Source organism: Dendrobates tinctorius, unplaced genomic scaffold (genome assembly GCF_039654945.1).
Source record: "Dendrobates tinctorius isolate UK_male_01 unplaced genomic scaffold, ASM3965494v1 ptg000129l, whole genome shotgun sequence".
NCBI classification, from domain to species: domain Eukaryota; kingdom Metazoa; phylum Chordata; class Amphibia; order Anura; family Dendrobatidae; genus Dendrobates; species Dendrobates tinctorius.
This window is the reverse complement of record NW_027361797.1, coordinates 38,174,845-38,192,932: the sequence shown is the minus strand read 5'-3', so window position 1 is coordinate 38,192,932 and position 18,088 is coordinate 38,174,845. Positions and strand designations below refer to the sequence as shown.

The 18,088-nt window shown below is 42.2% G+C and overlaps 1 protein-coding gene across 1 annotated transcript in view; it reads right to left on the bottom strand.

The window, feature by feature from the left end:
• The window catches only part of OTOA (otoancorin), a 43,946-nt gene extending 27,467 nt beyond the window's left edge, over positions 1 to 16,479 (bottom strand). The window contains exons 1-7 of the mRNA XM_073543004.1: positions 15,713 to 16,479; positions 15,283 to 15,386; positions 10,738 to 10,844; positions 9,939 to 10,078; positions 8,511 to 8,634; positions 4,965 to 5,180; positions 2,285 to 2,452 (exon numbers count right to left, since the gene is read on the bottom strand). Of these exons, the coding sequence (XP_073399105.1) occupies positions 2,285 to 2,452; positions 4,965 to 5,180; positions 8,511 to 8,634; positions 9,939 to 10,078; positions 10,738 to 10,844; positions 15,283 to 15,386; positions 15,713 to 15,963 (1,110 nt within the window). The 5' untranslated portion in view covers positions 15,964 to 16,479. The remainder of the gene's footprint in view (positions 1 to 2,284; positions 2,453 to 4,964; positions 5,181 to 8,510; positions 8,635 to 9,938; positions 10,079 to 10,737; positions 10,845 to 15,282; positions 15,387 to 15,712) is intronic.
• Positions 16,480 to 18,088: the final 1,609 nt, after the last annotated feature.

Sequence of the window (18,088 nt, the reverse complement as noted above, 5' to 3'; positions counted from 1 at the left end):
GGGGGACCTGTCACTTGCCATAAATGTTATTTTTTTTAACCCGGTGTAAATGCCACTGTTCTCCTGAATCCGGCGTTGTTTTTCTTTTGTTCCTACCCCTCTCCGTTCCTGAGATATGACCCTCTTTTCCCTATATGTAAATGAAGTCTGTAAGCCAATAGGATGTGGCTCACAGCTCTTCTCTGTGGGCGTTTTCTTGAGCGCCACACCCAATTCGCTAACAAATCTAGATTTATATACAGGTAAGACTGGGCTATATCTCAGGAATGGAGTGACGCAGGAACGAAAGAAAAACAACGCCGGATTCAGGAGAACAGCGGCATTTATACCACGTAAAACATTTAAATATTTATGGCAAGTGACAAGTCTTCTTATAAAGGGGATTACTGCTTTAGATGATCACTGTTATATGTGGGGATCGGCTGGCTATCTGTCTAACGCATGGGCATGCTAGGTACTCCAAAATGAGAGACTATATCTCTTTGCAAATGTCTTTATGAAATATGCAGCTTTAGTAATAATTCAATAGGGTACTTGAAAATTTGTTTTCCAAGCCAGGATTTTAGAAAAAAAATGATATGTAAAGGAGCTTTCCGGGATTAAAAAAAACAATGGCTGCAATTCAACCTTATTTACTTCAATGTAGCTGAGCTGTAGTTTCACACACAACCTGTAGACAGGTGTGGCACTGTTTTCGGAAGAAATTAGCCGTGTATTTCAAATCCTAGACAACCCCTTTAACTCTGTTCTCACAGTTGCTCTTAGGACTGGCCTCTAGCCTTTTTCCTTACAGCAATTATCTTTAGGAGAAAATACCGAGTCTTTATCTGATCTGCAGGATATTAGCATTGTAGTTTATCTTTAGATCAATGTGAAAAAAAGCTTTTTAGATTGATTTAGTAAGAGGTCAAACTGTATAGTATGAAGTCCACCTGCTGAGAAACATCCTACTTAGGTCCTCAAAGCAAGATCTAAAAGTATCTCTAATCTTTTATAATAAAACTCAAAAAGTCGTAGAAATAACTAATAGCTACAAAATAGCTCAGAATGCTACTGTTCACATATCATCCTTTCAAAGGCAAGCTATCATTAGAAAATTACCTATTGTTCACATTTTTTTTGCATTAAATGTATTTTTTATATATATTTTTGGCATTTTTTTTTTTTTACATATCCCTATCTATATTAAAAGTCTAAAATACAGGGTGGGCCATTTATAAAGTTGGAATCCAAAATGGCCGACTTCAAAATGGCCGCCATGGTCACCACCCATCTTGAAAAGTTTTCCCCCTCCCAAATATTAATGTGCTACAAACTGGAAGTTGATATCACCAACCATTCCCATTTTATTTAGGTTTATCCATGTAAATGGCCCACCCTGTAGAAATCTTGCAATTTTCACACTGGCTACTAGGGCTTTTTTTTTTTAGACTAACTTCCTGTTATTTCAGGGAATAACCCACATACATTGGCCAAAATGGCCAGACCCCAATCCTATCTTTTGTATTGAAGCAGCTAATCAGCGTGTGCAAAGATCATTGAGCTGGGAGGGGGAGCTGTGACATCATCTGTTCTGATTGGTTGATCCTGTGTTACCAGATGTATATAGAGGTGGTACCTGTCACTTTAGTACTGCCTCTGGTGATAAGGAGCCTGCTGAAAGCTCTTCCTGATAGAACAGGAAGTATGAGTCTAAAATTGCCCTAGTGGCCAGTGTGAAAATTGCAAGATTACATTTTTTTTGTTGAAAGTTTGTGATATTAAAAAAACAACTTTTTTTTTACAAAAAGTAACACAAAAGCCTGTTTCTAACAATAAGTACAGTAGTTTTTTTTATGATAGCTCACTTTAAAATATTTTTTTTTCTGTAATCTTTACTATTGCAAACGTGAAGCAGTTTTCCACTGATTTGATACTTATGACCTTGGAATGGGTTGTCAATATCAGATTTGTGGTGGACCCAGTACCACCACTGATCTGCTGTTACCAGGGCTGGCGGCAGCCGGATGTAATCAGTGTATAGAGTTGACTAGCACAGCTTCTTATGCCGATTGGTGGACCTTGCCGAGAACTTCAGCTCCGCTCCTATCCAGTAGTTTACTTGCAGTTCTCCGTAACGGCCGCTACTCGGTGTCTAGAGCTGTGACGTTCCGCCTTGTTTCCATCTAGCCACATCCGGAGCTGATTGGTGGGGGTGCCAAGTGTCGGACCACCACATATCTGGTATTCATGACTTATCCTAAGCCAGTTCCTTGCATCCATTGGTTTAAGGGTCTCTAGTTACCTTACTTAGGATGCTTTCTTGTTGTGCTGGAGTAAAATATGCTGCATGCTGGGAGAGTCCGCTTTTTAGAGCCAGAAAAAGATCCATGGAATTCATCTCATAAAAGGAATCTGCACTGACTCCCGACACCAGTTCTCCCAGCTGACTTACATTAGAATACGTTAAAACCTGTATATAACAGATGCAGAAAACCATATCAGTAACAAGTGCCATCATGGTAACCACAAGATACAGAAGATGCTTCAAATCCTCACATGGTCACCTAAGAAGTGAGGCGTCTCACTAAAGCTCCATACATTCTAGATTAAAGTCCACCATCCCACCGTCTTCAGCAGGAACGGCCAGCAATCTAATGTGCATGGCACTCTTCTGACAGATGACATTGGGGAACTGAAACACCTGATCCTTTTAGAAGGACAAGCAGCCATCAGAGCTGTCCTGTAGCGGCTTTGATCCCTCACCCCATTGAAAAAAAAATGTTTGGATGAGCCAAGCACTCCTCTGACAGGCAAAGTCCAGAGAGATAGCTGCCGTCCTAAATAAATCTCTAACCGGAAGTGCAGAAGAAGGAAATGCAGGGGAAAGAAGTGCAGGGGAAGGAAGTGCAGAGAAAGGAAGTGCAGGGGAAGGAAGTGCAGAGTAAGGAAGTGCAGGGGAGGGAAATGCAGCTGAAGGAAGTGCAGAGAAAGGAAGTGCAAGGGAAGGAAATGCAGCTGAAGGAAGTGCAGAGAAAGGAAGGACAGGGGAAGGAAGTGCAGGGGAAGGAAGCACAGGAGAAGGAATTTTCACTGAAGGAAGAGCAGGGGAAGGAAGTATAGTGGAAAGAAGTGCAGGGGAAGGAAGTGCAGTGGAAGGACGTGCAGGGGAAGGAAATGCAGCTGAAGGAAGTGCAGAGAAAGGAAGTGCAGGGGAACGAAATGCAGCTGAAGGAAGTGCAGAGAAAGGAAGGACAGGGGAAGGAAGTGCAGGGGAAGGAAGCACAGGAGAAGGAATTTTCACTGAAGGAAGAGCAGGGGAAGGAAGTACAGTGGAAAGAAGTGCAGGGGAAGGAAGTGCAGTGGAAGGACGTGCAGGGGAAGGAAATGCAGCTGAAGGAAGTGCAGAGAAAGGAAGTGCAGGGGAATGAAATGCAGCTGAAGGAAGTGTAGAGAAAGGAAGTGCAGGGGAAGGAAATGCAGTGGAAGGAAGTGCAGAGAAAGGGTCTACAGGGGAAGGAAGTGCAGAGGAAGGAAGTGCAGAGAAAGGAAGTGCAGAGAAAGGAAGGACAGGGGAAGGAATTGCAGGGGAAGGAAGCACAGGAGAAGGAATTTCAGGGAAGGACGTGCAGGGGAAGGACGTGCAGGGGAAGGACGTGCAGGGGACGGAAATGCAGCTGAGGGAAGTGCAGAGAAAGGAAGTGCAGGGGAAGGAAGTGCAGGGGAAGGAAATGCAGCTGAAGGAAGTGCAGGGGAAGGAAGTGCAGAGAAAGGAAGTGCAGATAAAGGAAGGACAAGGGAAGGAAGCACAGGGGAAGGAAGTGCAGGGGAAGGAAGTGCAGGGGACGGACGTGCAGGGGAAGGACGTGCAGGGGAAGGAAATGCAGCTGAAGGAAATGCAGAGAAAGGAAGTGCAGTGGAAGGAAGTGCAGTGGAAGGAAGTGCAGAGAAAGGGTGTACAGGGGAAGGAAGTGCAGAGGAAGGAAGTGCAGAGAAAGGAAGGACAGGGGAAGGAAGTGCAGGGGAAGGAAGCAAAGAATAAGGAATTGCAGGGAAGGAAGTGCAGGGGAAGGAAGTGCAGTGGAAGGACATGCAGGGGAAGGAAATGCAGCTGAAGGAAGTGCAGGGGAAGGAAGTGCAGGGGAAGGAAATGCAGCTGAAGGAAGTGCAGTGGAAGGAAGTGCAGAGAAAGGGTGTACAGGGGAAGGAAGTGCAGAGAAAGGAAGGATATGGGAAGGAAGTGCAGGGGAAGGAAGCACAGGAGAAGGAATTTCAGGGAAGGAAGTGCAGTGGAAGGAAGTGCAGAGAAAGGAAGTGCAGTGGAAGGAAGTGCAAAGAAAGGAAGTACAGGGGAAGGGAGTGCAGGGGAAGGGAGTGCAGGGGAAGGAAGTGCAGAGGAAGGAAGTGCAGGAGAAGGGAGTGCAGAGGAAGGAAGTGCACAAGGGAGTGCAGAGAAAGGAAGTGCAAGAGAAGGAAGTGCAGGGGAAGGAAGTGCAGGATAAGGAAGTGCAGGATAAGGAAGTGCAGGGGACGGAAGCACAGGGGAAGTGCAGAGGAAGGAAGTGCAGGGGAAGGAAGTGCCGGAGAAGTAAGTGCAAGAGAAGGAAGTGCAGAGGAAGCAGTTGCCACTTCGCCTTGGTGTCTAGGGGAGGCCAAAGGGACTTCTATCCCATAGGGCAACAGCAAAATTATAAATGGTAACGTTAGATACAGATGCTGTTGAAAATTTTGCATTGAGGACCAAAGTCTTCGCGTAGCACGCATAATTGTAACATTATAAAATTGTACAACTTGGCCAATTATAAGTTACATGTCTATTTTGAATTTCTGCTTCAAAATGGCTTATTTTGTGTTTGTATCATCTATGTCCTGTATTATTGCCCACTAGACGTGCATAGGAAAGCTCTGAGAGATATTCAGTGCAGTCAGCAGCAGCTGGAAAGCCTTTTTGGCCATACTGTCATCTCCTTCTACATCCGCATTACCTTCTCAGAGTGAAGGAACTTCTGTGTAAGTACTGTTATCTGGCTCTTGGTCCATCCTGAGACTTGTTGGAGGGTCAGGATGGCGTGCTGCACAGCTTCTGGAGATAAGGATTCAAGCTGTGATATGGTCAGGCCAACCACGGCGTCAGAGAGAGAACCCAGGCTTTCATTCAGGGTCTGGTGCAGGACAGCTATTTGAAGGAACTGAGACTTCAACTGTAAAATAGAATTTTAGTTTGGAATATATATTTATTTTAACAAAAGAAGATATTAGACCACAGCTATGATTGGGACAAGTATCGATTCCCTATTTCATATGTAACAGGAAATGCACAAAAAGCATTCATGGACTCTGGACAGTCATTTACGGTGCAAACAACATTTAAGTGAAAATTCCACCTTTTATCATCATGTTATTTATCCGATACTGAGCTCTAAATCCAATAAACACAAAGATAATTTTCCAGTTATATGTAGCAGCCACTAGAGGGAGCTAAGGAGCTAACTGCATACTGTTATGCTGTACATAGAACTCACTAATAACACAGTATGCAGTAAGCCCTTGAGCTCCCTTTAGTGGCTGCTGAAAATATCTTAATAAATTGTATTAAAATGCTAAGAGCTATGAGCCGAGATTACAAAGTTGTGCCCTTGCGTCGTACAATTATAATTTAGCCCCTCACAAGCAATACAGTAGAAATTACCCTGTCTTTTCAGAGCTCCCTGCAATTGGAAGGTTATACAAGGTGCACAGAATAACATTTTCCTGGGCCATATTATAACATGGATTTACATTATTAAATAAGTATCTTAAACTTGATTAGACCTAATATTAACAAACAGGCCAGACCACATATCAAATATAAGGGTTGGGGGTCACTTGGGGAATAGTGATCACAAAATAATAAGTTTGCAGGTGTCCTTTAATAGGATGTGTAGTAGAGGGGTTACAAGGACACTAAACTTCAGGAAGGCAAATTTCCAACGGATGAGAGATGATCTTGGTGCAATTAACTGGGACGATACCCTGAGACATAAAAATACACAAAGAAAATGGGAGACGTTTATTAGCATCCTGAATAGGACCTGTGCACAATATATACCGTATGGGAATAAACATGCGAGAAATAGGAGGAAACCACTATGGCTAAATATAGCTGTAAGGGGCGCAATAAGAGATAAAAATAAAGCATTTAGAGAATTAAAGCAAGTAGGTAGTGATGAGGGATTAACTAAATACAGAAAATTAAATAAATTCTGTAAAAAGCAAATCAAAACAGCAAAGATTGAGACAGAGAGACTCATTGCCAGAGAAAGTAAAAATAATCCCAAAATATTCTTTAACTACATAAATAGTAAGAAACTAATAAATGATAGTGTTGGTCCCCTTAAAAATAGTCTGGGTGAAATGGTGGATGAGGATGAGGAAAAAGCCAATATGCTAAATGACTTTTTTCAACAGTATTAACACAAGAAAATCCCATGACAGATAACATGATCAGGGATAAAAAAATTCTCCATTAAATGTCACCTGCTTAACCCAGCAGGAAGTACGGCGGCGTCTAAAAATCAGTAAAATTGACAAATCCCCGGGCCCGGATGGGATACACCCCCGAGTACTACAGGAATTAAGCACAGTCATAGACAGACCATTATTTTTAATCTTTAAAGATTCCATAATAACAGGGTCTGTACCATAGGACTGTCGTATAGCAAAAGTGGTGCCAATATTCAAAAAGGGGAAAAAAACTAAACTTGGAAATTATAGGCCAGTAAGTTTAACCTCAACTGTGGGTAACTGGACCAAGGGAATGCAGTGGACGTGGTGTACATGGACTTTTCAAAAGCTTTTGATACGGTGCCACACAAAAGGTTGATGCATAAAATAAGAACAATGAGGATAGCTGAAAATATGTGTAAGTGGGTTAAGAGCTGGTTCAGGGATAAGAAATAAAGGGTGGTTATTAATGGAGTACACTCGGACTGGGTCACGGTTGGCAGTGGGGTACCACAGGGGTCAGTACTGGGCCCGCTTCTTTTTAACATATTTATTACTGACCTTGTAGGGGGCATAGAGAGTAAAATTTCAATATTTGCAGATGACACTAAACTCTTCAGGGTAATCAATACAGAGGAGGACAACTTTATATTACGGGAGGCTTTATGTAAACTAGAAGCTTGGGCTGATAAATGGCAAATGAGCTTTAATGGGGATAAATGTAAGGTCATGCACTTGGGTAGAACGAACAAGATGTATAATTATGTGCTTAGTTGTAAAACACTGGGCAAAACAGTCACTGAAAAAGACCTGGGTGTATGAGTGGACGACAAACTCACATTTAGTGGCCAGTGTCAGGCAGCTGCTGCAAAGGCAAATAAAATAATGGGATGCATTAAAAGAGGCATAGATGCTCATGAGAAGAACATAATTTTACCTCTATATAAGTCACTAGTGCGTCCACACTTAGAATACTGTGTACAGTTCTGGTCTCCGGTGTATAAGAAAGACATAGCTGAACTGGAGCGGGTGCAGAGAAGAGCGACCAAGGTTATTAGGGAACTAGGGGGTCTGCAATACCAAGACAGGTTATTACACTTGGGGTTATTTAGTTTGGAAAATCGAAGGCTTAGGGGTGATCTTATTACAATGTATAAATATATGCGGGGACAGTACAAAGACCTTTCTAATGATCTTTTTACTCTTAGACCTGTGACGGGGACAAGGGGGCATCCTCTACGTCTGGAGGAAAGAAGGTTTAAGCATACTCACAGACGCGGATTCTTTACTGTAAGAGCAGTGAGACTATGGAACTCTCTGCCATATGATGTTGTAATGAGTGATTCCCTACTAAAATTTAAGAAGGGATTGGATGCCTTTCTTGAAAAGTATAATATTACAGGGCATATGCACTACTTTCCTTAATATTGTGTTGATCCAGGGAGCTAGTCTGATTGCCGTATGTGGAGTCGGGAAGGAATTTTTTTCCCCAAAGTGAAGCTTACTGTTTGCCACATGGGTTTTTTTTGCCTTCCTCTGGATCAACATGTTAGGGCAGGTTAGGATAGGATATGGGTTAAACTAGATGGACTTAAAGTCTTCCTTCAACCTGAATAACTATGTTACTATATTAATTAAATAGAAAATCCATGCCAAAGTGGCTGCCTAATCCTCAGTGTACCTCCTCTCTGCTGAGTTCTCACACTGTACAGTACAAGCTGCAGCTGTCAGTCAGGCTGGGTGAGTGGAGACTGAATACATTTAGACTCATGAGCTCTCTCACTCTGTAACTGGACTCATACAATGCTCAGTTTAAGATCAGTATTATTCATTTCTCCTGACATGGATTTTCAAAGTAAGCACACCAGCCTCATCAGGTTTAAGAGATCTGTTTAATAATTGTATGCCATTTCGATTGTGAAGTTTGGTGACAGATCCACTTTAAGCAACGCAATGGGAATATATTGATGACACCATGTACACTTTTATACTCTTTTTAAGCAGCTAATACACACTTTATGAAGTCAATTTATTTCGGATTTGCCCACCTTTTGCACATCAGCTCGGAAGCCCCTCAGCTGGTTGCACTTAATCATCTGATGCAGTAAAGCTTTTGCCATCACCGGATCAAGATCTTGCGTGTCATCATAGAAGCAGATGAGTAAACCAAGCCTAAAACGTACAGAGGAACAATGTGTTCATACGCATATGGCGTGCTACGCTCCGCAGGCTGCTCAGTGATAGTTATCCAGGAGGACCTTGCTGTCATAATGCACTACTTAAAAGGAATCTGTCTCTAGGATTCTACTACTTCATCTGAGAGCAGCTTGATGTAGGCAAAGAGAAGCTGATTCCAGCGATGTATCACTTAGATTACTAGGTTCAGCTGTTGTCACACAATTAGAACTTTTAGATTTAGAATGAAGCAGAGCTGAGAAATCTAATCCCGCCCATGTCACAGCTAACACTGCCCACACCAGGCTCTCTATGTACAAAGTCCATAGAGAGTGAGCTGCTTTTCACAGGAGGGGGCGAGTCAGACTACTCCAGCAATGTTAATCTCTTAGTGATAAATCCTTCACAATTAGTAAACCACATCTCATAGAATCATAGAATCGTAGAGTTGGAAGGGACCTCCTGGGCCATCCGATCCAACCCCCTGCTCAAAGCAGGATTCGCTAAATCATTCCAGACAGATGTCTGTCCAGCCTCTGTGACAAGTGACACATCGCTGAATTCGGTGTCTCAGTCTCTATCTCCTGCTCTCTTCAGATTACATAGCAAAATCCTGCTGACGGATTCTCTTAAAGGTGTTTCAATAACATTTTTTCGCTCCATCTGGGTATTCTGGACCTCTGTGGTGACAGCTGTGCTTTTTCTCTATGCTCCAGAGCTGCAAGCGATGAACTATATCATGTGGGCTTTAGCATGTTCTCTTTTCTTATGGCTGATTTCTATGTGTTTTTAAAGGGGATCTGTCACCAGATTTCATAACAAAAACTGCGTACAACATTGAACAGATACTGTAAACCTGATGGTGCTGGTGTACTTTGAAAATCTATATCAGACTCGCACACTGCCCATTTTAATATTAGCCAGAAAAGTTTCACAAAGGTTTGAACAGTCATTCCGAGAGTGAATTTCAAAGTAAGTACACCAGTCTAATCAGGTCCAAGAGATCTATGTTAGAATATGTGCAGCTCATATAGTGAAATTTGGTGACGGATCTACTTAAAAATGTATGGAAGTGCTGTGCATAGGGCAAATGAAGTGCTCGCAGGGTGATATAAAATCGGTTACATGTTCTCCCTCCTCTACCATGTCCACAGCCCAAATTGTGGAATTTGTAAACTTCACCCTTAAATGTGCCTGGAAACACTTTAAATCCACCAGAAACAATTTTTTTGCAAATTTTTTATAAAACATTTCACAGGACAGTCATTTAAAAAAATGAGCGTTTTGGCTGGTTTTCTTACCTATATAAAGTGGAAATGTTTCTCAAATCGAACCCGGATGAATTTATTAACTCCAGGAACGCTTTTGCTAGGTCTTGTGTGATGTCATATACCGTATCCAGCTGCTTTGTGGCGTTGTCATAGCTTATAAAAATCCGAATCTGAGGGCACAAGAAAATATCCCTAAAAATATTATAATTAGAATATTTGTGTAGCGCACTTACAGAGTTATTTCCACGGGTGTAGTAAAATTGCTCATAAAAGTAAAAAAGCAGAAATTAAAAAAATAGCAGTCACTGTCAGAAAATCTTGTCTTATTTCCATTGACAACACTGAGTACAGCCAGATTGGATGTCAACACTGATGAGGGGCAAAAACCCCGAAACACGTGTCTGCAATTGGAATGTCTGGTTTGGCTTTTCATCTCAATTCATGTGGCAAGACTCGTTACAGATTTTTTTTTTATAGTAATTCTGTCCTTTTTTTATTCTTTATACATTGAGAAAATGTTGTTTACCATTGGTTTATCTTGAGAAATTAAAAGGGTTGTCTAATTTAGAAAAAAAAACATGTAAAATGTAGAAAAATTGGGAAAAAAAAGCAATTAGAGTGTGGTGGTGGGAAATGTGGTTCTGCCACAGATCAGACCCGATCACTGAAGGACAAATCTCTGATCCGATGTCATTGACCCCTTCAGAAACAATTATCATCTGTTCCTCCTGTTGTAATTTTTTTGCAAAAATGGCCACTGCCACAAAAAACAACCGTGTGTTCAATAACACAAATAAAAGTGGAGATCATAAAAATGTAAGTTACTTACTTCATTAATGCTAATTTTTCTGATTTCATCCAGTGGTAGATGGACCATGAAACGTCCTAAAATCCACAGGACCTCAGCAGTCACCCATGATATGGACGAATTGGCCTCTGTGTATAGTAACTTATATTTATGAAGTGCACATGACATAAGGAAATATTATACTGATATAATAAAAGGTAAAAGAGTCAGATATATATTTAGTTATCAGGGATGTCTTTACAGCAGTTTTTGGGGTCTTCAGGACAAATAGCACTATTTTTCGGAAATAAATAGGCTGTAAAGAAATATAAATGGGGCTCTGGTCTTACAGAAACCACCACTCATTTAAAGGGAATTGGTTACCAAGTATTTGCTATGTAATCTAAGAGCAGCATGATATAAAGCTAGAGATGCTGATTCCAGTGATGTGTCACTTACCTGGCTGTGTGTTTTTGTTTCAATAAATTCAGTGTTTTATCAGCAGGAGATTTTCACTACAGGACTAGTTGGCTCGTGCCATGTAGACCTCCTGCTCTGTGTTACCTTGCTCCCACCTCTGATTGGCCACTTTCTTCATATGCACAGTGTACACAGAAAGCTACCAATCAGTAGTGTGGGCGAGTTATATACAGCTTAGCTTTCTGAGAACAGCAGAAGAGAAAATGATTGTGTCAAAACTACAGCAATAAGCCCAGTAAGTGATACAGCATTGGAATCAGAGACTCTGCCAGTACATCATGCTGCTCTCAGATTACAGAGCAAAAACATAGTGATGGATTGCCTTTAAGAAGTTTACCCTGGCATATGTCCGCTTCATCCATATAACATGCACAATATACAGCCAGGGAAGATTAAGCAACTAGAATATCCTATAGAATATTTAGGGCCTAATGTCTGGCAAGCCTTCCTTTAGGGAGTAGAGTAATTTGTATTTCTTGGGACCCAATTCACAATATGTAACAGCCACCTCCGACTATCACACATCACTTGTGATGCTGGCCTCTGAAGTGGGAACAAAGGGATAGTTTGAGCCTCCTAATCTGCACCATCCAATAACTAATGCATATAAGGTATCAACACAAGAGACGAGCGAACCTGAACTCCGAACACAGACTTCTCTCTGAAGTCCATTTTACAGTTCGAGAGAAAGATCCACCGCCATTTATCCAGCAACTCCTAAACGGAGCAGAGATCACTGTGACCTCCGCACACATACAGCAGCATTTGTTTCCTTGTTTTTAGAATATTACTGTCAGAGAGAAAATTAAAATCAATGATAAAAGATGAGAGAAAGAGCTTGCACTCTGCAGGCTGTCTTAAAATTTCACTCTATGCAGCTGACCTCCTACTTTGTAATTAGGTAACTAAGGAAACTCCTGATGGCTAACAGATGTGAGGCCCTGCATCAGGAATGCGTAGCAGATTTATGATCCAGATAAGACTTCGAAAAATGTAAAGATCTGGGATTCCTTTGTCTGATTACTAGAAATTAAAAAGGGAGATTTGAATTAATTACATCATCCAATAGATGGGAAAATTATATTTTCGTAAACCTGATGAAGTGGCAAATGCAAAGTATGGTATTACATCGCTGGGCAATGATCAGGATCCTTTCAATTGAATACAGATGCATAGACGAGGCTACACCAGTCATATTTGGACTCTATGTGACGATAAAATCATGATAAAAAAATATGACGTTGATATCAAGCACCTGTGACTCACAGGAGCAAAGATATTATCAATGTAGGGAATCTCATAATTTTCAGAAAACTGATGCCACATCCCATGTCCAACCCTGTAAGAAGTCACCAAGGGGAGGTGTGTGGGTGTCACTTGGTAGATAATAAAATGCAAATGCCAAATTTTGGCCATCATCAGTACGTGGAGGCACAGTTCACTGCAGGTGCCGTCCATTTTCCTAGAGTGCCTCCCTCCATAAATCTGAAGTCAGGTTTAGTAACTTTCTTTTGGTTTACCTTCTTTATTTTATGCAATTGTATATGCTGTATTGTTTTGTCCCCTTTGTAAAATCTTTTGTGTCTTTACTAAAACACTGCTTATCATGATGGATTAAATGTAAAATGTAATGGTTTTGTTCCTTTTGTTCTGTTAACCGCACCCTGAAACCATACACTACTAGAAATCAGGCGTCCAGTCAGTCCGTATAAACAACTGGTGGTGGCAGCGAGCAGTTCTTGGGCTATTGTGAAGTAAGCAGTGACCGTACTGGGGTATATATATTACATGCATTGGAATCAGAGGCGTATATACCATACACTCACTGTTAGTTTCCCAATAACCGGCCTATTAGTGGAAACAGCTTGTGGCCTCCTCCGTTAATCGTCGGTCAATCGCATGATTGTCCGGATGATAGGGGGCAGCAGGGAGCTGTTTGTGATAAAAAATTAACAGCGGGTGGATCTGAGTGACCCCCCAGGCTTTGATCTTTGACAATTGCCAGTATATATTTGTTAAAAACAGATCTTCCATTTGATATCAATTGAACAATCCCATTTGGTTCCAAATACGTGGATACGTGCTGACTAGACGTACACGGCCTCGCTCTTTGAAAGTGTATTGAGCGAGGCTAGACATGTCTAGTCGGAACGTGGTGGTAAATATACCAATCCCATACTTGCCGCCTGTTTCTGGCGACTGCATTGGAGAATCCTCACGTGAAGTGAGGATTCACAAATCTGCAGTCACAAACATGGAGGCTGCCACGTCTCAGTTATGAATGACCCAAGTAGTGGATGCACACCCTACTCATAGAGAGTCTAGTTGTTGATTACCACTTTCGAAAAGTGGGTGAACAAACCCCACACAAGACAGATGCATTAACTACTCTTTTTACAGATATATGAGGTTGGGTCGCCCTCCCAGGGCTGTGGGGTACTCGGTACTGGGCCGGTGTCGGCAGGATGTGTCACAGCAGCGGTGACCCAGTCCGTGGCCCTGGGCACCCAATTAATGGGGGAAATTGAATGGTAGAATGTAGTGAATGGAATAGTTCATGACGCCACCTGTGGTGTTCGGCAAGTGAGATGTTAGGCCGACGCTGCATGCAGATCCTCTGGGGCTGGTGGTGTGTTGCAGCCAAGATGGTGAAGCTCCCCACAGGTGGAGCTGTAGCCCCAGGGCAGTGTAGATATAGAGGAAGAGGAGAGGCACAAGCGGTGTAGAAGCTGGTACCCAGATGTAGCAGTACTGGGTGCGTTGGCGCAAGAATGAATGGCGGAAACCAGGGCTTGTAGTTCCAAAGCTTTACTCACAGTCTGTAGCACACACAGGTGCCTGCCTCCGTGCCGTGTCGTCCGGGTCAGGGACTCAGTCAACTTCCAGGCAAGATGGAATGCTCCCTTCCAACGCTCCGCCAACATGTACCTTTCTGAACGTCTCCTCTTATAGCGCCTTTAATTGTGAAGATCTCCTAGTACTGAGTTACACTGGAGTTCCTCCTTACAGATGTTCCCAAGAACTCTACTTGTACGGCAGACAGCTGTAGCCTGCTTCAGGGACTCCTCACTCCTGAGTCCCGGCTCACTATCCAAGTTGCTGTTGTGCCCCAAGTCTTAGATGGGAGTAGTGCATTTACAGCCCACTACTCCACCGGTGTCTGTTGCAGGACCATTAGCATCCATACAACCTCGGGGACCGAGCCCCGGCCTTGCGCTTAGAACTTCTACGCAGGGTTCTCTCCTAACCCACGTCCTCTGTTCCCTTTTACTCCTTCGTTCCGTACTAATCTCTCTCTCTTATGGAAGATCAGGTTTCAGTTCAATGTTTTTCTCCTTCTTTCCTTTCCCGTGCCAGCAGACCCAAGTCACTAAGGTCTGCTGCAGCACGTCCTTCCTCTATCCTTCTCTCAGGTATCTTCTTTCCCCACTCCTCTCTGAGTCACTTCCTCTCCCAGACTGACCTACTGACTGACGGACTGAAATTCTAAACCTTCCCACTCTTTTATGTATTCTCAACTCCACCCGCCTCCCAGCACGTTTAGTGTTCCAAGCAGGGAACCACCAAAGGTGCTCTGCTACTCTCTAAGCAAGGAGCCGCAATGTGGCTTTGCTGAACTACTCTGTTGTGTGGGGTGCGAGTGTTGGAGCGTGGTCAGGAGCCTCCAACTTACCTGGATGGTGGGGCACCACACCTCAGGAGGAGGTGCAGTACCTCTGTGGCGACTGAGCCTCAGGGGCGCCACAAGGTCACTTTGGATAGTCAGATATCTTATCACCAAGTCTCAAGAAAAAAATGCTTAAAATTACTATCTAGAATAAAAAAAAAGAATTAAAGAAAAAAATAATCTACCCAAGAACAAATGGACCTGTCCTTCATTCCCGTCAGGTCATGTATCGGACATCGACTGACACATAGACTTGTCCTGAGATGCTTTTTCCTAACTTTGAGGTCCTACAAACATGAGACTGCTCCACTGATTTTGACTTCTTATTCCCAGACTTCTCGATTTCAGGGCCATTGTTGGCCATTACAGCTGGTTGTAGAATGGACATGCTCTTCACCATGACACTAATCACATAGTAGGAGAACATAGTAAATACTCACCACTGGATGCATAGGATTTTTGCAGAACATGAGTCATCCATTCATATATGGCTCTCCTGTCACTGGCCTTCAGCTTATCATACAGGTTCCTAAATACGTATGAACTACAAGGATAATTACACAGAGATGAATCCTCTTCTGTTACCATAACATGTAAAGTAGTAGGTTATAAAGTATTTCTATACACAATAAAAATTTCTGAATATAATTGTATATGCCTAAATCCAATTCTGATTGCAGCTGCAGGGAGAAAATGAACTTATATCCTCCCTGAAGCTGCTGGCTTCCAGTCATCAGGGCAGTGCAGGAGCGATTACAAGTGTATGACCAACTTATATCTTTTTGACAGATGTCCTCTGGGCACCCAGCAGTATATAACAATACTATGTCAGAACAGATGTATTTTTTTATATAAAAGTACTATACTTACAGGTTTCTGAACGGCTCATCTGGTATTTCAGATGGCAATCCCGTAATCACATCCGTTTGTAGGTAAGTCGCACCATACATGCGTGTGACCAGACCTAGTATTTTCACACAGTCGGCTGAATACAGCGCCGGGAGACATTTCTGGAGGGTGACGTTGAATAAACTACGATTTCCCACAGGGGACTGGAAAATTTCATCTCTCATGCTCTCAAAGTCCACATCAATACCGGCCATTTCCTTGGCATAAAACATCAATGAAAAATACAACGTGGTAAAAAAGAGAATCAACTAATATCACAAAACTCCTGCACAACTTTCATCTCTAAAGGGCAAGTCTACTTTATAAAAGTCATGGTCAATGAGGAAATTCTGAGAACATCTCTAGCACCTCTGGAGGACCAAGCAAGTTCTCCAAACTATAGTTCACAGCTAGTTCCCTTGGGTCCCAGTAGTAGAAGTGCCTTTTATTACTGTTTTTTCAGGTCACAAGAAGGGATTTTAACAAGTGGACAACCCCATTAAGGCTTATATTGCTTCACACTATTCTTTTTCCATGTAATTAAGAAATGTTAGAATATGAGGATCCATGAGCGCTGCGGTATCTTGTCTAATAATTGTCAGGCCCTGAGCTTATGGATATCCACCAGTGTTCTCTCCGGCACAATGGGTAATCTAGTGATCAAAAATGAATCAAATACATAAAAAAATTATCCACAGGGCAAATCATATAGAATCTGGCTGGTCCACCAGTGTTCAAGGGGATGCTTTAAAGGGAATTTGTCAGTAGGATCAACCCTCGTAAACCGTCTATATGGGCATAAAGATCATAGGAAGCTGAATAAAATGATATCTTGATGTCTGCGATCTAATGTTTTATTACAGAGTAATCCAATTTTTTTCTTAATATGTAAACGGGCTGTTAAGATCTATGGGATGGACGTAGATCTCCCTGAGAATCTGTCTCCAAAGATTATTTTAAATGAAAGAAGGAGTTACCAGTGTGAGACCTGTAGATCAGGAGAACAGACTGTCAGTCATTACATGTCTCACACTGGTTACGTCCCCTTTTATTTAGAATAAGCTCTGGGGGCAGATTCTCAGGGGAAGATCTATGTCTGGTCCATAGATCTTCACAGCTCATTTACATATTAAGAAAATGTGGATTTCTCTGGGAAAAGATGTTGGATCGCAGATCTCAAGGTATCATCTTACTCCACTTTCTATGACCTACATGCCCATATAGACGGCTTGGTAGGGTTGAAGCTACTGACAGATGCCCTTTAATGGGACAAGATGACATAGGACAAGACCATCCAATTTAGAGTAGAGCTTGGGTCTATTTCTGATGGGATTGTTTCTCAAACAACTTACTAGACTTTCATAATTAGATTCTGTATTCATATCCATTGCTCATATTCAAATTACTTACGAAATGTTCCTTTTTCCCACTTAAAAGATATTCCATCGCTCTTGCAAATAAGTGATGATCGAGACATGCTAATTCTGAAACCACAAGTTCTGGGTCATCACTAAGATCTGACAGGTACCTTTTTACTGATACCTTAAAAAATAAGAAGATAAACCCTATGGTATATACTATACATATACATGTTTGTTTGTGTTTTTTTTACATAAATTACCTGGAGGCTGAATATATAAGAAGGACTTGGGATGGACAGATAGTGCAGGATTTTCTCTTCTAAATCTGGAGTCCATTTGTTCAAACTGCAAAATGAAGTGATATCAAGTTATTCGATATTTCCTTAGTGCTCCCTATAAATCTGCCCTAATTTGTAGGAGGCCACCCAAATGTTATCACATGTTATAATTATTTCCGGTGTTGGATTGAAAACGTTGTGTTAAATGTACCTTTGAAACTCCATTATCTGTAAGAGACCTGGAAAAAATAGAGAATCTTATAACAATACGAAAACTCCAGGTGTGAAAAAGATATGGCTGTATCTAAAAAAAAAAAAATAGACGCTTTGAATTTTTAAAGGGCTTCCATAAATTGGTATTGGGTCACGCTGAAGATATGCTTGGCTGGTACTCCGGTGTTGACGCTGTTTGGACTGGTGCCCATACTATTTGGACTAATGCCCATACTGTTTGGATCAGTGCCCATAGTGCCGGACTGGTGTCCATACTGTTCAGACCAGTGCCCATACTGTTCAGACCAGTGCCCTTACTGCCCATACTGCCCGAACCAGTGCCCATACTGCCCGGACCAGTGCCCATACTGTTAGGATCAGTGCCCATAGTGCCGGACTGGTGTCCATACTGTTCAGACCAGTGCCCATACTGTTCAGACCAGTGCCCTTACTGCCCATACTGCCCGAACCAGGGCCCATACTGCCCGGACCAGAGCCCATACTGT